Here is a 20753-nt window from a genome sequence, read left to right as displayed (position 1 = left end):
TGGTACCCCTTTTGATCCTAACTTTAAGTTGTATGAGAATACCGGTAAACCAATAGCTCAACTAGAATATGCTAGTGTTATTGGTAGTCTTATGTATGCAATGAGTTGCACTAGACCGGATATTTCATACTCGGTTTGTAGACTAGCTAGATACACTAAAAATCCAAGTAAAGATCATTGGAAAACTATTTGTAGAGTGCTTGGTTATCTTCAAAGAACTAAAGATCTTGGACTCTTTTATAATAGTTTTCCTAGTGTTCTTGAGGGATTTTTAGATACTAGTTGGATTACTAGTATCAGTGAGCAAAAACCAACTAGTGGTTGGATTTTTATGCTTGGTGGTGGAGCTATCTCATGGGCTTCAAAGAAGCAAACAGTGATAACTCATTCAACCATGGAAGCTGAATTTATTGCACTATCTTCAGCTTGTAAAGAGGCTGAGTGGCTAAGAGATCTTTTACTCGATATTGATTTTTGGTCTAGACCAATGCCTCCAACAACTATCTTTTGTGATAGTGAAGCTACTATGTCTAGAGCATTGAATAAAGTTTACAATGGTAAGTCTAGACATATAAGTTTGAGACATGCATTTATAAGACAAATGCTTGCAAATGATGTTGTCAGTATTGTGTTTGTAAGAACACACAAAAACTTGGCGGATCCGTTGACTAAACCTCTAACGAGAGAGTTAGTGAATGTGACAACATCTGGAATGAGATTAAAACCCTTATACTAAAATCACTTAGCAATGGTAATCCAACCTTTCTTCTAGTACTACCTCTAGTTTGGAAGGTTTAAAGGGTAATAACAAGTTGCTTCAAGTGATAGTGAACACTACGTTTTGTGTGTAGACCATTCCAATTAGTTGTGTTATGTGTTACTCTTAAGTGAGTAGGATGAGAAGTAACTCTTAATAAACATATTTCTTGTGTTTTATTTGTTAAAACTAGAAATATAGTTTACCTATATGGTCGTAGAAGTGGTGCCGCTTCTAACAAGAGTTTTGGGTGATCTCTTGTATATGATCATGAATAGGATGAGCACATGGCCAGTAATAGTGCTACAGATGGTTATGAATATATAAATGCTACATGATTCATGTATGTGATATTTCTTGTTTTTGTGAATCTTGGTTTAAGCAATCTAGCCACCAAGGGCTTCATTTAAATGTGTATTTTGATTTGGTGACCAGAAGACTCCTTACGAGTTAAGCGTGCCCACGCTAAGTGATCACGCTTAAAGATCAGAGTTCCAGTTACAAAATAGAAGACTTCCTATGAGTTAGACGTGCCCACGTCTGATCCGGAACGACCAAATCAGACCGAAACTTAATTTTTCAGCAAGGGAAGTTTAAGATGAGAGTTACTTTCCTTGATGCATGAACTTTCAGTGTTAATTTGACTTTTTATTTTGCAAACTAAGTGGGGGATTGTTGATGTAGTTTGCAAAATAGGAAATGTTTGCACCTTTTGAAGCACCATTTCACCGTGAAACTTCATATTCCTTTGAAAGGGTAGATGTGAGCAGTTTCTAACAGTTTTCTGAATATTGTGGGTGTATAAATCAATGGGTTGAACACCAAAAAACTAACTGAAACATTTTTTATTCTTGACTAGACAAATCCAAGAACTTGCTACTTGATTGTCTAATTAGAATTCATTGTATCCTAGAGTTTTTGCCCAGAGACCGGATTAGCAAAATAGTGGGGCAATCAAACTTCAAGGAAAGTGATTACACGCCTTGAATTCTTCAAGTTTTGATCCCCGTTTATGTAAACTTGTTTCTAGTGAATTCTCTCTTGAATTTTCTGATTTGACTCAATACGATCTTGTCATTCTATATTATATCATTGACCTACAGTCACACTCGTTCCCGTTACGAGAATGAAACGAAGCCTCAGCTTGACTATGAAACTCGCGTCAAGGTCGTGATTGTTCTTCCCTTTATTCAATTATTTCAGTTTCTCTCTTTCACTTTTGCGTGTGAATTAGATTCCGTCCGATAAACTATCAAAGAAATAAGAGTAAACCAAATGTGATCATGACATTGTAGGTGCTTGTGAATTGTGATGGGACGGATGCCACTTCTCTCAGTTGGTTTGGGTGGCATAGCCTGTTGCAGAAGTCCCTCCTTTTTTATCCATTTCCTTCGTCTTTATGGAGCCAAAGCTTGACTTTGTCAAGACTCAAAAAAGAGAGGGGAAGGGGGGGGGGGGGGGGTGTTGGGGGTGGTGTAAGCGCCTACCATCCTAATTAGCAGCCTGACAATCTTGTGTAGCCCTTGGTTCTTTGAGGACAATTTCTAATTATAATGTGCATATGCTGAATAATACAAATTGTTCCTTATATTTGGTAAAACTGTGTTTTACGTGCAGGTCTACCATCCTAATATTGATTTGGAAGGGAATATTTGCCTGAACATACTTCGCAGGGACCGGAATTCTGTCCTCAACATCAATACTGTTATTTATGGACAATATCATCTGTTTACGGTAATACTCTCGATTACATTCTTCAAGTAACTTATCCTTTCTATCTGTAGGAACCAAATTCTAAAGACCCTCTTAATCATGATGCTGCTGCAGAGTTGAGAGACAACCCAAAGCTATTTCACTAAAATGAGAGAGAGGCTATGGTTGGAGGAAATATTGGGCAGACATATTCTCCGAGATGCATGTAGCTTATTCGAAGTCAGCACTGATTTTAATTGCTCTTGTACTCTAATGCTTAGTGGGATTGGATGTAAATCTAATCTCATCACATGGTCTTCTAGTATCTAACATTTTCCCTCAATAATCCTGCAACTCCTTTTTTCTTTTGTGCTACTTGAGGGAGAGTTGAATGCAAGTGTACATTATTAGGCACTCTATTATGCTGCAGAATTTGCTGTTTCATCTGTAATTTTCTGCAGTGGGAGTCAGTATGGGCTTCTAAGCAATGGATAGCAGGTTCCAGCTGATAGTCATTAATCTTCTTTAGCATTGACTTGTATTCCAACCTCCTATTTGATTCTTCTCTTTTAAGACTTGGATCCCTGACTGGGATTTCAATTCTCAAGTACAGTGGCTAGATTTTGCTTCTTAAAATCAGCAGCCAAAACTAGTAGCGCAGAAACTACTACAGACCATCAACTGCTCTAGACGAGCAGCAAGATTTTTTTTTTTTGTTTTTCTGCAGCAGAGCAGCCAAGTGGATGTAGGACCAATTATCTAGCCGAGAGAGGCCACCCTCAGATCTAGATGTGCAGGAAGCCCAGTTTCGTCCAGGGCCAGAGAGTGACTAGGAAGCAGTGCAATTCAGCTTACGTATCAGACTTGCATCTGTTGATAGTGATAAATCTACCAAATTACCAAATCTAATATACGGTTTTGAATAAAATCTCAATGATAGAGTTTAAATACATCATGCAAAATGTAGGACGTAAAAAGTATGGATTTCAGTTATGATGTAATAGTTCATTTCTCAGTTGGCTAACAAAATAATGCTTCAAAAAAGAAGAAAAAAAAACCAACAATGTCGATAAAACTGTCATATCATCTCTGTTTCTTTTGCGGTAGCAATTCTAGCATTTTCTCGATCATGCCCGAAATTCCAATACAAAGGTGTGTAAAATAAACCGCACAAACCAAATGGAACTGCCATCATGGAGAAAAGGCCTCTTGACAAAGCCAAGGCTTCTCTTCCGGACCCTACAACAGGATCAACAGATTTTGGATCGTAGCCATACATCTTTTCTGCAAGAATTCCAACCACAGGGGCAGCAAAAGAAGAAAAGGATACTTCAAAAGCACGATCAAATGCATAAATCATGGTCCGATGTTTCACAGGGACAACCTCAGCAAACATTGGACCATTTGTAGCAGTAGCACACCAGCTAATAGTAAGGCCCATCAAGAAGAGGGTGACAGCATATGTCGAATAGCTGCTCACAGACTGTGGGATAACTCTCAGAAGGAACCATGAGAATGGAATGCCCATAAAAGCACAGAACTGTGCACACATTATGCGCCCTGAATTTGGGTATAAGCGTGACATTTGATCTGCAATTATTCCACCAACGAAAGACCCCAGTGCACATCCAGCAGCAAAGATACCGACAAGGGCTGCTGAACTGTTGTGATCAAAACCTGCCAAAAAATTTGCAACGCATTCTCTACATCAAAGCTAGAATCAACAAGCAAATAGACCTTACAATTAATTTCAGCACCTAAAACCCCAACATATATATATATATATATATATATTGTTTTTAGGTGGTGAATGAAGGGTGGTAGCCTTGCACCCAGCTGGGGTTGGGAAGGGAGCATTTTTCATTCATCCTAGATGTTTTAAAAGGAGGAAAGACAAGAAATTTGTCTTAAATTTGAAGGCATTCTTTCTATCATGCAGCTAGGTCTGAAACCTGCCTGATGTTGCTCATATCTCCGCCTAAACACACTATGAGCAACTTCTCTGTTCTCATGGTTGAGTTCCCAAGTTCACATGCCAAATCAATAATTCATGCATAATGCCTCAAAAAGTAGAGTAGGAAATCAAACCAATTAAATTTCAGAAACAATGAAGAAAGGACCATAATGAATGTGGATCTCAAGGTGCAATTATTGGAAACAAAACCTATTTAACATATCTGTAGAAAGTACGAGTCAAGAGGCAAAAACAATGGGTATCACATGTGCCAAGATTACCAATTAGTTCAAACCACAGCGTCAAAAATACTAGGGCTGTCCAAGGCAGTGAACCAACAAGACCCTGCAACACAATGTATTGGAAAGTGGGAACTCTTGTAACAGCTTTCATTGCTTGCCATGATTCCACCCAAAGTGACACTGAGTTAGCATTTCCCTTATCCATCACTTCATCCCTAAACCAGAAAGGAGATCACATTATTACGCAATGAGAGAAAGCTTCACAGCAAACCATCAACTGATGACTATGTACGAAATGATCTTTTATCTACTTGAAGGCAGAAAATATACAGTGGGAGACAACGAGATTTCTAACAAATTCAGCACCCACAAAGTTACAGGTTGAAGTAGCTTGTACCTGAACAAAGCCTGGCTGGTATCGTGGTTAGTAGTAGTTCTTCTTCTTGGGTCAGCAACAAATGCATGAACAAGAAAAGCAATCAAACAGCTCAATGCTGCCATCACCATGAAGGCAAATCTCCATCCAGGTATACCCCAGAAATTATGACCAGCCATAACTGTAGCAATTGCTCCACCTCCTATACCACCCACAGTACCAACGAGATTTAGAAACCCAAAACCAGTCCCTCGCACACGATCAACATAGCTATCAGCAATGAAAGACTGAAGTGCTGGAATCACAATAGCCAGTCCAAAACCATTTACTGCTCTCCAACATGCAACTTGTAAAAAGTCCTGGCTAACACCTACTGCAGCTGTTGACAAGGCCCAGCAGAGAGTACCAACCGCAAGAACAGTAGGGCGGTCATAACTAATCGCTAATATACCTGCTACTGGAGAAGCCAATCCCTGAATGAAATTGCGTATAAAAGTCAGATAACCAAGATCAGATGGCCCTGCAGAAAAAGCTTCACTGACTTCTTTGTAAACAGATGGAAGGAGATTTTCATCAGCTCGCTCCATTATAGCAGCCATGTTAATGATAATCAGGGACAGGGAAATCCCAAAAATTTTCCTTGTTCTGTAATTGGAAAGATGACCAAATTAAATTCAGAGAATAAATATCTTCTACAAACAGCCAAAGTTGAAATTCCATCACTCAACTTCACAGGCAATATTTGGAAAATAGATTTAAATACATAATTGGATAGATTTTAAATATAAGTACCATATGGAAACGCACAGAAACTAAGCAGATTACAACCACATAGATGCAAAAGCAAAACATAATAAGTGAAGTTGGTAAACCATTAGACAACAGGAACAACTATTGCAATACTCAATGGTCAATTAGCGGCTCAAGAATTTTAAGGCAAGTACAAACAATGTAGTTAAAACTTTTCAAACTACTATATAAGCCTATTAATTATCTCTACCACTAGCATTTGATATAAACCAGTATGCATAATTTAATTCAATCAGGCAAATTCCTTAAAGTAATAATCCAAATTATTCATGTGATGAAGATTGGTATTTCATTCCTCTGCTTTCACTAAATTAAGCTGTTTAGCCGCAGCCACTTCCTCAAGTAAGCACAAGCACACAAAATCACTCCACCCCGCTTCTGTATTACTGGGCCAAGCTAACATTTCAAATGCCAGCTAAAAAAATTATAGATATTCATTTCAACAATTACATCCTATTGATCACCTTGATCAAATAGAAAAATCCATCCAAACCGCAAATAATATGGATCTGCAACATAATATCACAACTAGACAACCACATTAATTCAACAATACCCCACCCTGTTATTTTTTCTAATATAACTCAGAACTCTTTATTAATATGGCCAAAACAACAAGAACTTGTGTCCTAACAGCCCCCAACTCCTAAACAAGCAGGATTTTTATGATGCAAATTCCACACAAATTACAACATTTTTATTGTCTTATAGTTAACAAGAACTGGGACGCATGAAGGAGGGATGGGTCGGGTGGCTAGGGGGGAGAGAGTGTAAGTGAGAGGTCCTGGTTCGAGCCCTTTCACTTATACTATTAAAATGAGAGAGAGATAGATAGAGAGAGAGAGAGAGAGAGAGAGAGAGAGCTAGGAAGCATTTCTCTCCCACTCTACTCATAATTCCTAACCAAGAAACTAACATTTATAGCATCACAAATACAAATCAAACAGTTCTTCTACCTTAGTAAAATTAGCAAAAGTTAATATCTAGAACAATAAGGAATAAGCAAAGGAACAAGTTTTAAAAATTACAGCCTTTCATCAATGCAAAAATGCCAAGAAAAACTCACTGCATGGTGTCTAGGCGCCTTGGAAGCAGAGATTTCAATCCAAAACCAACACGGCCAAGTTTATAGGTCCGAAGGCTTGAGCTTATTGATCAACCAAAAAGCATATTCCTAAAAAATATTAAAAAAAAAAACAGATAAGAAAACTCCAATCTGGGTTTGCAGCAGCCACTGAAGATCATCAACATGGCTGGGTGATTTTGACGTAGTTGACCCAACATGAAGGTCAAGACGTCACGGAATCCCTTTTATGCCTCGAAAGAAATTTTCTAGTATGGATATTTAAGAAAGATTATGTCCAGATTTCAAGATTGTGTATTCAATTTACAGATACTATTCAGATTGGATGGGGTTATACTTTTTAGTATTAGAGGTAGGCACAGCCTGGGCCTCCATGAAGCTTAATTGAACACATAGCAACATATTTTTTGGTACACAATTAACAGAAATACAAGAGAAAAATTGAACATCAAAATAATTAAAATTTGCCATAAAGACAAATTCCATCCATGCAGTTAGCCCCACATTCATTGTTATCTGGATAAAGATTTGTGAACCGGTATTATGTGTACATAACGATACCAAAAAAGGAGAGATAGTAAGTACACTATGAGGGCATTGCCAAATTAATCGCTACATAACTTCAGTTCTAACTAAACCAAAAGCAGTCATAATGCTTTTAGCACTTTAATAATCAAAAAAGGCTTAGAAAGCCACCAAGACCTGTCACAGTCTTCAACATCAATAAAACATACAAACTTACACATTTTTCTTCCTTTTTGGGAGAATAGCTAGTTAATCCATCCATTTAAATCATTTCTAGTACCATTACAAATAGGTGTGAACATTATCCCATCAAATAGCTCTAGAATACAAATAGAAATCTTAGATAAAAATATGAACAGCCATGTTTCCAGATCTACATATACAAATTTGAAACCAACCATTTGTTTGATTGTAAAAATGTCTTCATAATGAAAATTGAATTTTCTAACAATTTCTTGTCCGAGTCACTCTAGGTTAAAAGCCACAATTCAGACTTCCACCACCAATTGCAGTCCTTTAACAACTGCAATTGATTCAGCTAGTTAAATCAACAAAACATTACCAACTCCTTCAGCCAAATAGTCACAATATGTTCAGTTCCATGTCTAGCAATCACCCCAAACTCTAAATACATTACCATTAGGGACAATAGAAAGGGATAAGAGTACAAATCCATAGGACCAACTTAAGCAAATGATTCTGAAATCTAATTTTAAACTGCTTTTATTCTCCGATTATCATTTGCTAAAATTAAAAGTCTTGAAAATAAACTACCTATTCATAGATACAGGCTAGTAATCCAAAATCAAGATGTTATAAGAAACATTTTCTTCACATCCTAAAATGCTGGCCCCAACAATTCCTTTACACATCATCCTCCTCATCCAATAAATAACCACTTTTCACTATTAAGAAACTGTAGATATCAAAACATAATTATCTATCTATAAATCAAGAGATTTTGATTAATTTTTAATTCAACAGACCCCTCCATATCCTTCCTGATCATCGTTTGCCTTGGACCTTCACTTGTCAAATTCTTCTTCCTCCACTCCAGCACTATCAACCTATTATCAAAGAAGAATTTTAATAAACAAAAATTAAAACTGGAATAAATATGTATAATGGCATTTATTATTTTATGGGGGGAAGTTACAATTCTTTCGTTGTAAGTCTGAAGATTCTTCATATAATTACCACCCTTCATCTTGTCAGCCTTAGGGAATTTTTCTCTAAAAAAGGGCCAAAAAGTAATTTCAGAATAAATAAATTTTTTTTAAAAATTTGGAAATAAACATGTTTCTTTCGATTGAGCGGGAAAAAGTACTCACGACATCACATATAGACTTCAACTTGCCTCTTTCAGCCTTATCAACCTAAACTAAAGATGAGAAAAGAAAATGGTAAGCACAATATTTTAAAATAAAGTTACCCTTCTTTGGAAGTTCCAAGAAATTTAAGTTGTGGTAGAAAGATCAATTCATATTCTCCTTTAGGTGCTTTTTGGAGCTATTATCACAAATCATAATACGTATTAGGAGTAAAGTATAGTAAAAGTTTAACAAAGAGTATCAAACAACTTGAAGCCATAAAAAAGAGCAAAAGGCTCAGCCAAAAAATACTAAAAGTACCACAAAAACTCACTCAAATACTAAAAAAAAGATAACACTAATAAAACTTACAATGCAAACCAATTATAATAAGCCATTGAGAGGGAACAGGGCAGAGAAGCTATAGCTATGATTTAAGTTACAGCAGTGAATCACTTATTTCTAGGATCAAACAAGAAGGAACCTAATTTCTTAGCTAACACCTACAACACAATGAGATTGACTCTGTCATCCAAAAGCACTAAATTCAGGCTACCGAGCAGATAACACGAAAACAACACCAAATTTCGTAATGAACCTAGAGTAGCAGAATACTCAAACTACTTAATTACCTCAATTAAATGAAGAACTTAAGAACAATTTGAAATCAAATTGACCATTTAACCAATCTTGCTTGAAGTATTGTTGGAAGAATTAGATAAAATCTTATCTTCCCTCTAAGACCAGAACAATATTTTTCCTCCAGCAAGATCATCAAACATTCACTCAGATAATTACAGAAAAACAAAAAAGCATACTTCAAGGAGAATCAAGTACGATGCAAAGAGAGAAAAAAAATCAGAAAAGGCTAAAAACAATGAAAAAGTGAGAAGAGAAAGATAGAGAGGTAAATTAAATTAAAAAAGGACCGGGAGAGTGATGAGGGAGTCTCTAGAAAGGAATAATTATGGTGCATGGTTTTGGTCAAATGTAGTTAGTAGAGTTAATCTTGCCTGAAATAGCCAGATTAGTTTAAAAAAAAAAACATTCGCCCTTTAAAAAAATGAGAGAAAAAACCTCAATAACAGAATGCTACATAATAAGCAAGAATGTAGTTAATACAAAAACAATATGTAACTTCCCAATAACAAAGCACAAAATCTCGCATCAAATAGCTAACATAAAGAGAAAATTTCTGAACGTTAAAAATGAACTAAGGATCAGAATCACAAACTACACAAATTTGCAATTACCTTCAAGACAAACCTCACAAAAAAAAGAACCTCACAAAAAAAAGAACCAACTTGCTGGAGCAAAACAGACAGATGCATAACGTGTAGGATGCAGATCATGTCATGTCAAAACTCAGGCAAATGTTTAATTGTATAGGATTAACCCCATATTGTAACCCATCAATGCCCACTATCCTACAAAATCAGTAAATACACAACCTTGAGCGATCACCAAAAATTGACAATATCAATAAGCCAAAAAAAAGGGAAAAAAATGGAGAAGAAGCCAGACGAAGGAGGAAGAGGAGAGGAAAGGATATAAGCAAATAGGTTTCTGATCACCATGCAAAAAAATGGAAAAAAAAAAAGTGTTAAAAGTACATACCAGAGAGAGAGACGGTAAGAGAAGATCAAACTAATCCAGTAAAGAAAAATTGCAGAACCAACGGCAATCTAGATGAGGGCTTCTGTAGTTGACTTTCACCAGAGAGGAAAGAGGAAGTAAAGGGAAAATAGAGCGAGTTAGACGAACGCATACATGGGCCTTACCTGGCTTTATGTTTGCAAGTCTCCGAATGATATGGACAGTGTAGAGCTGAGCAGGGCGTATCGGACTCTAGATACTCTTTCGTCTTTTGTCTTTTGTCCTTTTTAAGGAGAAGCAAAAGCTATAAATGAATCTAGTTTATCCTTATCCATTTTATGCAGAATTGAACGCACTAAAAGAACCACAAAAAGTTTTAAATCTGGTTTAAATCAAGGGATCAATTTCCTCCACTTGCATTTTAATATTCAGACTTTCTTGAAAATATTTCACCAGCGAGTGCATAAACATCCGTTTGAATCGATAATGGTTTATCGGGTTCTTCTTGACCTATTTAGATCTCATTTTCCCTAGTATAAAGTAAGAGTAGTTGTAACATAGAATTTATCATTTCGACAGAAAAAAAAAAACATACTAAAAGGCTTTTATAGCTTTCCATATGTAGGATTTTCTGAATTACTCTGCCTGTATACATGACAGGTGCCGAACCTGTGCAATAATAATTACTAAAAAGTCCTAATTACCACCACAAATAATTATAGAACAAATCCAAGTACTGGAGCAGGGACCCTAGGTGTGCAATGGGTTACTTGATTCACCCTGTTCCCGAAGAGTTTGCTTGATCCGATATACCAGATTAGTCTAAAAGAATATTACTTTTGTGTACAATGGCAAGTAGGGTCGATTCCACAGGGAGCGGGTAGGAAATTATTTCTTTCCAAATTAGTAGAATGGAATTGGGGGATTTTCAATAGGAGGCAAACAAATAAAATAAAAATAAAGCGAACTAAATTCAAAACCAACTCACAAAGCACAATTCACTAAAAGTAGCAATTAATAAGATTCCACCCAAAGGATTAACTGCTCAGGCACGGTCCAATCAAATGATCATCGATGCAAAGATATCTCATCCATTCATCACTAGGTTGGTTATAGTTATCAACAAGCTCTGACAACCAGTTCTTCCTTACTTTTTCGACAGTCAAGGTACGACCATTAACTGCTTCCCTAACCAGATAACAACCCTAGGTACGACCGTAGGAATTTAATTACCCAATTGCATTAAAGCTAGAAGAACCCAACCCTAACCAATAAACATGCTAAGAGAGTTTATTTAAGCTAGATCTTACGCTTCCCCATCATAAAGCCAATTATGGTGGTTGCCACGAGGTGTTAACTAAATGAACAATTACGGATTCTATTTAATTAACGTGGCAGTAGGCTATTAAATTAAATCAAATACCCGGCCGTTGATATTCAATTAATAAAATACCCATGAACAATTAATTCAGGAAACGCACGAATAGCAATAAATTGGGAGAAATAATGAAGATTCGATTAGATCTCACAGATATTATGGACCGCGCCCTCGCGTCAACCTTTGGGTAGAGGAGAAAATTAGCCGCTCCTCATCGTGTCAATCCCGCGTGATTTAATTGAAGTCATTCAATTATTCGCCGAAGAATTGGGGAATGGGAATTAATTGCAGTAACAACAGAGAAGGCCCTGCCTTCGTCTTCGTTTTGGAGCCACCAGTGTACGAAGCAAAAGGCTAACCGAAATTGTCCAGAGCAAGCGTAAAAATCCAAAGGAAAATAGCCGTCTGGCCTATTCTAATTGCTACCGAAGAGAAAAAAGAAAAAGGGAAAAAACGTCTGACAGATCTCGGAAAAGAAAACTAAAGCTAAGGTATTGATGCCTCTGAATCTCCCTTTTTATTCTTTATATAGCCGCCGTCAGGAGCTTCTCAAACGTGACCTAATTGATTGAAAACAAAAGCAAAGCTAGCCTTTTGGAGTTTTTATTCCATGCTTCTCGCGGTTCACGTGGACCGGAGTCCGGCTTTCGGTAATGTCTACCTTTTAAGGCGTGGCCACGCCCTGAAATGAGAAGTCTTCTGGAAATTCACCTCAAGATATCATTTTTAATACTAACCACCTACAATTCACACAAATATCAAATATGAGTGAAATTCCCTTTCTTAGCACCATGAATAGCCAAAATTAGAACAAGATGACAATGCAAAATGTGCCAAATAACTGTTCTATCAATACTCTTTTCTGGCATTATCATCAGCAACACTTGCAAGCAGATTAGTCGAGTGACTTCTTCAATCCAGAGGAATCGTATACATTAGTCAATAAACCTAATGATTATTCCTTTAAAATCTTAAATTTGACATGACTTTTCAAAATTTAATCCCATTGTCTCTAACTCAGAAATATGCTAAGGACCATTTGATTTTGGACGATTCGAATGTGGTGTCCTTGGCAAATATGTGAATAGGCTACAATCACTTTTGCCTATGGTATGGAAGTGATTAGAAGGATTGATTGAGGGTCCAGATACGATCATTCAAGTTATTTACCATTCAGACCATTTCTTTTATATTTTTTTTTATTTCTATATAACTGTTCCATTGACTAAACTGAACATTTTTTTTTTCAAATTTTTATCTCACAGGATAGGTGTAGGTTTAAGAAATGGAGAAAAAGAAAGAGAAATTTAAATCCAAAATTTTTAATTCTTAAAATCTCATCTTGTATTGCTTGCGCTAAAAGGCTTTTATAGCTTTTCAAATGTAAGATTATGTGAATTACTCTGACCAAATATTTCTTCTACAAGTTTATTGCTCGCACTAAATGACTCTTATAGCTTTCTAAGTGTAGGATTATGCGAATTATTTTGACCATATTTTTTAAATAAATTTAGCTATAGGAACTTCAAAGAACTCCTCAAAATTTTTTAAATACAAATCTCAAAATACTCAAAAACACACAAAAAAAAAAATTTTCCTTCTTCCCTTCCGCTTTTTCTTTTTTCTTTATTTCCCTTTCTCCCTCCCTCCCTCCCTCCCTCTCCTTCCTTCCATCCTCCTTCCCCCACCAACCTGCTCCTCCCCTCTGGATGTGCGAGAGAGGAGAATTAAGGGGAAAAATGTATATATTTAAAACTTGGGGGGAAAGAAGGAGAGGAGAGAGGGGGCGAGGGGGGGGGCGCTGTTATTAACCCAAATAGAAACTGACAAAAGTTCTCATCCTTGGTATCAGGAAATGGAGGTGGAGCTCATCCATCCTATAACCATTCTCTGCTTACACTTGGATGGGCTTAAATAGTTTGTCTCCAAGATCCCAATTTTATAGCAGTTAAAGACTTCAATCTAAAATTCACTCGTTCAAAAAAAGAACAGAATAAGAAAATGCAAAATGCAGTTGCCCAAGAATTGTTCAAATGTGCAATGGGATCAACGACTCCATTGCCTATATCAATTACCTACAAGAATGCAAGCATTAAACAGTTTCTGCAACACAATTGGCCAATTCACGAGTTAAGGCTTAAGGGTCAGAAAGACACAATACTTCATTAAAATGTCAAGACAGCCTTCTAAGTTAATCAACATTTTAAAACTAAGAAATGGCATTTTCCATCCTAAGAGAATCCAATTCTCCAACCCGCTGATACATAGTCCTAGCATACCACCAATGTAATATCTTTAACATGGTGGAAGTAGCAGCTTTCTAATCATGCAATGTTCCAAGGATGTCATCATCTCGGTACAAATGGTACCTGAAAACAATGCAAAGTGATTTCCACATTAGTAGAGCATAATTGCTGAAATACAGCGAAGACCTCAGGAACTCAACACAGAGGAGAAGAAAGAAGGTTTCCAATAGTTTAAGATGGCACAATTAGCTGAATAAATGAATCGTAAGTTAGCCTCTTTCAAGGAAGAAACACGCTTTCTTGATGACAAAAGCAGATAAGGGTCCACAAAATCAAGGCTAGCATACTTTGAAGCTTATTGGTTAAAAAAATGGATATCCGCCCAAAACAGTTAAAGTTACATACTTCACATATTTTTCATGCAGTAAGACTTCAGTATTTAAATATGTACACAAGCAATGATAAACAACACCACATGGCACGCATGCTTCAAAGATTTTCTTCATTGTGAATGACAGTTTTCCTTGAAAAAACCTAGCTCAATGATCAACCAATATCAATGGATGGACTATTATCCAACATGAATCATCCCCTCTATGTACGCAGATTAAGCGTCAATTCTGTTATTAGGCATTCAGAAAATGAATATTTACTTGTTCAGGATTATACTAAGTGCAGAATGAGCAGACAAGGATTCCATAATAAATGCCTGCTAAAACAGCGCCAGTAAAGGTGATGAAGACCACACAAAGCTAACTGCAAATGGCAATAAATGAACTTAGTTCTGCACGTATCATTTTTACATGACAACACCAGCTCCACAAAAACCAGGAAGAGATAATGAAATATTCACTGCAATTGACATAAACATACAGCTATTTGGGCATCTGGCAATCCAACTCATGACATGTCTCATACACAGGAGAATATGAATACAACAAAGTAAATCATGCCTATATATAGCCACAGATTTACACAGAATTAATGGAGATCCGTCAAGTGTGTGCAACATACATAAACACATAGACAAACACAAAACAGAACAAAACACACCCCACTCTCAAGCCCACACCTACCCCCACCCATCTACACACACCCAGCCACAAAAAACACAGAGTTGACTCCTAGCATTCTCGCCAAAAAAGAACTTAGTCCTACAATCCAATCCAAAGTGAAAAGCAATCAACATTCCGAATTCCCAGTCAATTCAACAAAGGTAGAGCAGTTCAAAATAAAAGCCAAGTTTGAAATTTTAAAGCTGAAGATGCTAATGAAATGAACAGCCAAAATGATACAACTGGCACTTCACTTGGTCAATCTAAAATTCTGGTTTTTGACATTATTGCTCTTAATCAATTTATTCAAGGACAGACAGGAAGTATTGTCACGAACAAGCAAGGGGTTTTCATGATGATCATCATTGAGCATCATATTGGATGAAAAATCAAAACCAAGGGTCTGGAGATGATAATGATGTGTAAAAAAAGGTGATGACATCAATGCACAATTCACAGTAACATTGACCGGAATTTGTTCATCACATGCCACTATTCACACGTGGTACTTTTCATCATGCAAGTCTCAGCTGTTCATGTTCTATATACACAACACTTGCTGTAGCTCAAAGTTATTGCCGTAATCACGGTTTTCATGATAATAAAAGAAGAAAAGATGAAGGTTGGAGTTGGCAAACGTTTTCAAAAACATTCTCATTCTATTAAAGCAATCATACTCATCGTTATTGGTCACAACTAATTATCTAATTGGTAGACTTCTTTTTAGCTATATAGCACGTCTCTTCTGAATGCTTCATTTTCTCATATAGGAAATTCTATGAAACTTGAGTTAGCAATGCATACTCATGTCCTGTTAAGCAATCTTTAACAATATATAACATACCAGCTGCTGAAGAAATGCTACCCCTATGAGGTAAAACTACTGAGTCAAGGATCATGACCCATCACCAAAAAAAATTATTTGCTTACGCCTTCAAGGTGAAAATACAAACTCAGGAAATTCCTAATCTCAAATTGCTTAATAAGATTACATACAGGCATAATATAGGCCTTGGAGGAACAAGCGTACAAGTCCTTGAGAATACTCCCAGATATACTGAAGATGATTTTAAAAAATTCCCAAAAAGTTGGACTGCATCTAGGACCATAACTCCTGGATGGGCAAATCACGTAGATTTGCAAAATGTTGGACAATACATCTATCTGAAGCTCATTAATTATGTGAAAGAAACATATCTATATCCTAATCGTCTGAAATATCAGATCACAACAATGGATCCCAAGCATCTTCAACATTGTACTAATTCAATTAATAATTGAATGCCTTAATTGGACTCTCATAGTACTTCGAGCTCGAAAGAGAAGTGAGGAATGCAGTTCCCTGGCTATTCTTTTACCCAATGAAACAGTTACGGTTTTCTATTTTGACTTTAAAAAGAAATAAAATACACTAGTGGAGACAGTTCCACCGCTGGAAAACTATATCAAAGGGATAAGACTATTCTGTGACCATAGATTCAGTCAATCAGACTTGTATAACTCAAAAACAAAGTAAAGAAGTTCAATCTGACCAAAAAGGAGTGTTAGGTAGATCATAGAATGAATCACATGATTCACTTGAAACATTGACAACCATGTAGAAGTAAAATACATCCAGGATCAGCAATATGTGATAAATTCAGTACTTTGCTTTGATCAAATGCACAAGTGAGATTTTCATCTGTAAAAACCGGACTGCAATTGCACTAGGTACAGCACAAGGTTTGCTTGTGTTTGTAAGATTCCCCAAGTCAATCCAAAATATTGAGAAGTTGTAATAATGTGGATAAGTCACTTATTATAGTAGAGACATCATTTCCGGTAACTCCAGACCCATTAGTAGCCATTTCCTGTTAATATTTATCGCTCAAATGAGATAAAACCAATTCATTCATGGTCCATCATAGCCTTTACATTCATTTTGACACTTTGATCTAGCTATGAAGGAATAAGGGGTGCTATTCTTTAGACTTGTTATGTAATAAACTCAAGGTTAGAATAGGTACGTAGTGTGATCCACCATCCCCCACGATTTACATGATGCAAATTCTGGTGAGATTCGCTGACATGCTTTCCACGAACTATATTCCTAGACTAACATCAGACAATTGTCAGAGATGATATCATTTCTCCAAAAGAATGGCACTGCATTATGTTCTAGAACAGATTAATGAGGGAAGAACAAGTGGCTTGAGAGCAAGCCATACGTAGAGGATTAAATAAAGACTGTTTTGAGATTGACTTATTATATAGACCATGCTGTATCACAAATTAACAGACCTGGCCAATGGAACAACTAACAGACAAAAGTAAGTATAATAACAAAACTGCCATTGGTTCAAGAGTAGGTAGACATTACTAAGTAACTAATCTCTGATCAGCATGAGCTACACATACGAAAGGGAAGATGGTTCTTGCATCAAAAAAGCACACTTCATATGTGATAAAATGCCTAATTACTAATAAAAGGAAACCTATAATTAGCCTTGAAACTTAGCTAGATTTAACTTTCAAGGTCCTCCAAAATTTGGGATCCTCAACACAGAAGTGCAATGGTATAACAAAATGTTAAAACTGAAAAACTGCTAGCATTCTCAGAAGTGTTAAACATTATGACCAGTTAAGGTTTTTTGGATCAAAAAGGACATTCAACGTGCCAAGAAAGCTGATTCAGTCATTAATTTATTCATCAACCAAAATTACTTGGTTCAAGTTATTTATGTGAATGGAGACAAACATTGAGGATAAACATCTAAAAGATAAACATGTGTTACTCACTCTTTCTCGCCGAGCTTCACTTGAGTTCCTCCATATTCAGGCAGCAGCACATTATCCCCCTCCTTCACGGTAACAGGAATCAGCTTTCCCTGGCTATCATGATACCCTGGACCGACAGCAACAACTTTCCCCATGTTCAACTGTATTATCAACAGTAATTAGTATATTAGATAAAAAAATAAAATCTTTCACAAAATACACATTTTACAAGCAAAAAGCCTTAATCGAATCTAATACAGCCTCATCATCTCTCCCAGTTTGTTTCCCTCTAAATCTGCATAACAACACTATCACTCAAAGCATACACATTTGAACTATTATCCACCATTCATACATGGTAAACTGCATCATCCGAAAACCAAATATCCCCAAGAAAAAAATCTCAAGAAATAGAAAAAATGCATAGAAACAAATTAACATCATCCACCCCAACTTAGTAGCATATTTTTGTAGATTTAGATATTAACACATCTTCTGCAAACCATGTGCATATGGTGCAGACCCACAAGCCTTAATCATTTCCTGTGCACTATTGAACACAATTAGGCAAACCACGACTCCAAATTATGCAGAAACAGACAATGCCCACATAGAAAAAGGCACTTTTTTCAAGCAAGAATAAACAAATAAAAGTGTGCAGGTGAGAGAAAATTCAAAAGTACCTTGGCGGTTTTTTCCGGAAGCAAAATCCCAGCATTTGTCTTAGCAGGAGGGATCACTTTCTCCACCAAAACTCGGTTAAGGAGAGGAATTAAACGCTTTGCCATTTGAATTTCCTTTTGGTTTCGTCTGACTTTTTGGGGCAGAAGCAGCAGACGATAAAGGAGGAGAAAGACAACGAGGGTTTTACCGGCCAAAGGGTTAAAGCCTTACAGAAGGGTTTAAGAAGGCACGGGGCTTTACGGATTCGCTTCGTATTGATTTAAATGACTAAAATGCCCTCTCTGCAATCCTTTTTGACAATTGTTCACAGGCATAAGGGTAGGGATGGCAACGGGGCGGGGTTGGGGGTCCCCCGCCCCCCGCCCCGTTGCCTATTAGTTCCCCCCGTCCCCCGCCCCCGCTTCCGCTTCCTTCGCGGGGTTAAAAAAATTTTATTATATAATTTTATTATAATTAAATTTTAATAAATAATCAAGTACTAAAATATCAACACATCACCAAATTATTATTCATTGTAATTTTACAATTGAAACTCATAAAAACAATCAAACAGAAGTTATTTGAATACAATCCAATATGATAAAATAAATATAATTAAAATAATCAAGTTTTCACTTTTAGTACAAATGCAATCACTAATTCATTATTGTGTTTGTGCTTTTTTTTGAGAAAAAAGTGTTATTCTATTAAGTGTAATTAGAAATTTAATATAAATGTATTAGTAAATTTAGTATAACTAATTAATAAATTTTTTTAGTAGACATGTATAATTATTCATATAATTGATAATATCAATTATATTACATAAACTAATATACATTATATAATACATCTAACTAAAAATATCATTATCATAAGTTTATAACTAATTAACTTACATATTATATATAATTATACATATATTTATATATATATATATATATTTTTTTTTTTTTTTTTTTTGCGGGTGGCGGGGCAGGGGATGGGGCGGGGGTATACTCCCCCACCCCCCGCCCCGTTTCTAAGCGGGGGGAAAAAATTCCCCCCCGCCCCCGCCCCACCCCCCGCCCCAACCCCCGCCCCGAGAGCCCCCCGCGGGCACCCGCCCCCATTGCCATCCCTACATAAGGGTGGGTCAAACCATGTTTTGGCCGCTCAATTCTAATAATAAATTTTGTGGTCTTAATATGGAGAAATAAAACATCTTTGGATCAAAATCAATTACTACGAGGATTTCATATGTTGTACTCCCATAGGAATCCAATTACAAGCTACACATTATGGGTTTTTTTTACTAAAATCTAAATGATATGACATGAAATTGGTCTCAAAAAAGTTGAAGAGAACCACTTTCGATTCCCCCTCTCTCGAATGATCAATAAAAGTATATTGTTGTCTTTATGAATTTGAAATTTTTTAATAAATTACTTTTGAAAATTAAAGATTGTCCCTTGCTGTATATCAAATCACATTGAACGATTTCCAACCTTCTGTTAATAAAATTTACTTTTTATTAAAAAAGGATTCCATAACTAGGAATCTTGACAAATCATTCCTCCTCAAAAAATAAAAAAAAAAAAAGAAAAGAAATTCTTGTCTTCATTGTGTACATAAAAGGCAAGGCATTTTTTTTTTAAACTTTTTTCCGTTTTGGCAAAGACAAAGGTTTGTTTATGTGAGTTTGGAAAGAAAATTACTTGTCTTTGTAGGACACTTGTTATACAGTTATGGGTTTAATTAAAGTCGGTCAAATTCAGTATCTATGAAACAAATTACCAATTTTTTGGGTAACATGGGTACCACGGTAATGGACATCAAACAAAGGGCTGGGGATTAGATGGGCCCAACGGTAAATTCATCTCTGCTCAACCAAGGGCACAACTGGGTTAACACCTTCATTTATATTTTGTGCAGCCCAATTTCTGCTGAGACCAAATCTAAAGCATGCTCGGCCTAACACATGTCACCTAGTTAGCCCATCTAAATGAAGAAATAATCTTTTTTTTTTTTGGCATAGGGATGAGAGTTTTTTTTGGGGGGGGGGGGGGTGTGTGTTGGTGGATTAAGAATTTTGTAAATGTGAATCCTCATGCAAATGAACCTGTATAATTATAATAACCAAGACTAATTCATCCGGTAGCGATTTAATCAAGTCATCAATAAGTCTTGATTCGACTTGTAAGCTTTCCTTTTTTCTCTTGGCAAAAAAAAAAAGAAGAAGAAGAACTAGTAGAGTTTTACCTCGCGAATTTTGTTTGTTTTAAATTTGTCACTTAGCAAAATAAAAAATTTGTTTGTCTGCTCTTTT

At 36.3% G+C, this 20753-nt stretch overlaps 2 protein-coding genes across 3 annotated transcripts; both read right to left on the bottom strand.

The window, feature by feature from the left end:
• Window positions 1-3345: 3345 nt before the first annotated feature.
• Window positions 3346-12274, bottom strand: LOC113696031 (uncharacterized). 2 transcript variants are annotated; one of them, XM_072055624.1, is made up of 7 exons: window positions 8772-12274; window positions 8597-8672; window positions 8427-8507; window positions 6898-7005; window positions 5043-5666; window positions 4685-4860; window positions 3346-4126 (listed from the first exon to the last, which is right to left on the bottom strand). In XM_072055624.1, the coding sequence occupies exons 4-7, from the start codon at window positions 6900-6902 to the stop codon at window positions 3528-3530; spliced, it is 1404 nt and encodes a 467-aa protein (XP_071911725.1). In that variant the 5' UTR covers window positions 6903-7005; window positions 8427-8507; window positions 8597-8672; window positions 8772-12274; the 3' UTR covers window positions 3346-3527. The 2 variants fall into 2 exon arrangements, with proteins under 2 accessions (XP_071911725.1, XP_071911726.1); XM_072055625.1 differs by lacking the exon at window positions 8597-8672.
• Window positions 12275-13749: 1475 nt separating this feature from the next.
• Window positions 13750-18678, bottom strand: LOC113695398 (10 kDa chaperonin, mitochondrial). Its single transcript, XM_027214482.2, has 3 exons — window positions 18466-18678; window positions 17804-17943; window positions 13750-14093 (listed from the first exon to the last, which is right to left on the bottom strand). Exons 1-3 carry the CDS (start codon window positions 18568-18570, stop codon window positions 14045-14047), a joined length of 294 nt encoding a protein of 97 aa, XP_027070283.1. The 5' UTR covers window positions 18571-18678; the 3' UTR covers window positions 13750-14044.
• Between the last annotated feature and the right edge of the window lie 2075 nt (window positions 18679-20753).

The sequence above is a fragment of the Coffea arabica genome, chromosome 6e (genome assembly GCF_036785885.1).
Source record: "Coffea arabica cultivar ET-39 chromosome 6e, Coffea Arabica ET-39 HiFi, whole genome shotgun sequence".
NCBI classification, from domain to species: Eukaryota; Viridiplantae; Streptophyta; class Magnoliopsida; order Gentianales; family Rubiaceae; genus Coffea; species Coffea arabica.
This window is presented reverse-complemented; position numbering and strand designations above follow the sequence as displayed.

Bases quoted from the DNA above. Each gene is read 5' to 3' on its own strand.
- LOC113696031 (XM_072055624.1), bottom strand. The intron at 4,861-5,042 runs GTACAAGCTACT...TTTCTGGTTTAG, and splicing joins ACCAGCCAGGCTTTGTTCAG to GGATGAAGTGATGGATAAGG. The intron at 4,127-4,684 runs GTAATCTTGGCA...ATTTTTTGGCAG, and splicing joins GCTGTGGTTTGAACTAATTG to GTTTTGATCACAACAGTTCA.
- LOC113695398 (XM_027214482.2), bottom strand. From the start codon at position 18,570: ATGGCAAAGCGTTTAATTCCTCTCCTTAACCGAGTTTTGGTGGAGAAA. The intron at 17,944-18,465 runs GTACTTTTGAAT...TTGATAATACAG, and splicing joins TTCCGGAAAAAACCGCCAAG to TTGAACATGGGGAAAGTTGT. The intron at 14,094-17,803 runs GTGAGTAACACA...CATTGTTTTCAG, and splicing joins GTGAAGCTCGGCGAGAAAGA to GTACCATTTGTACCGAGATG.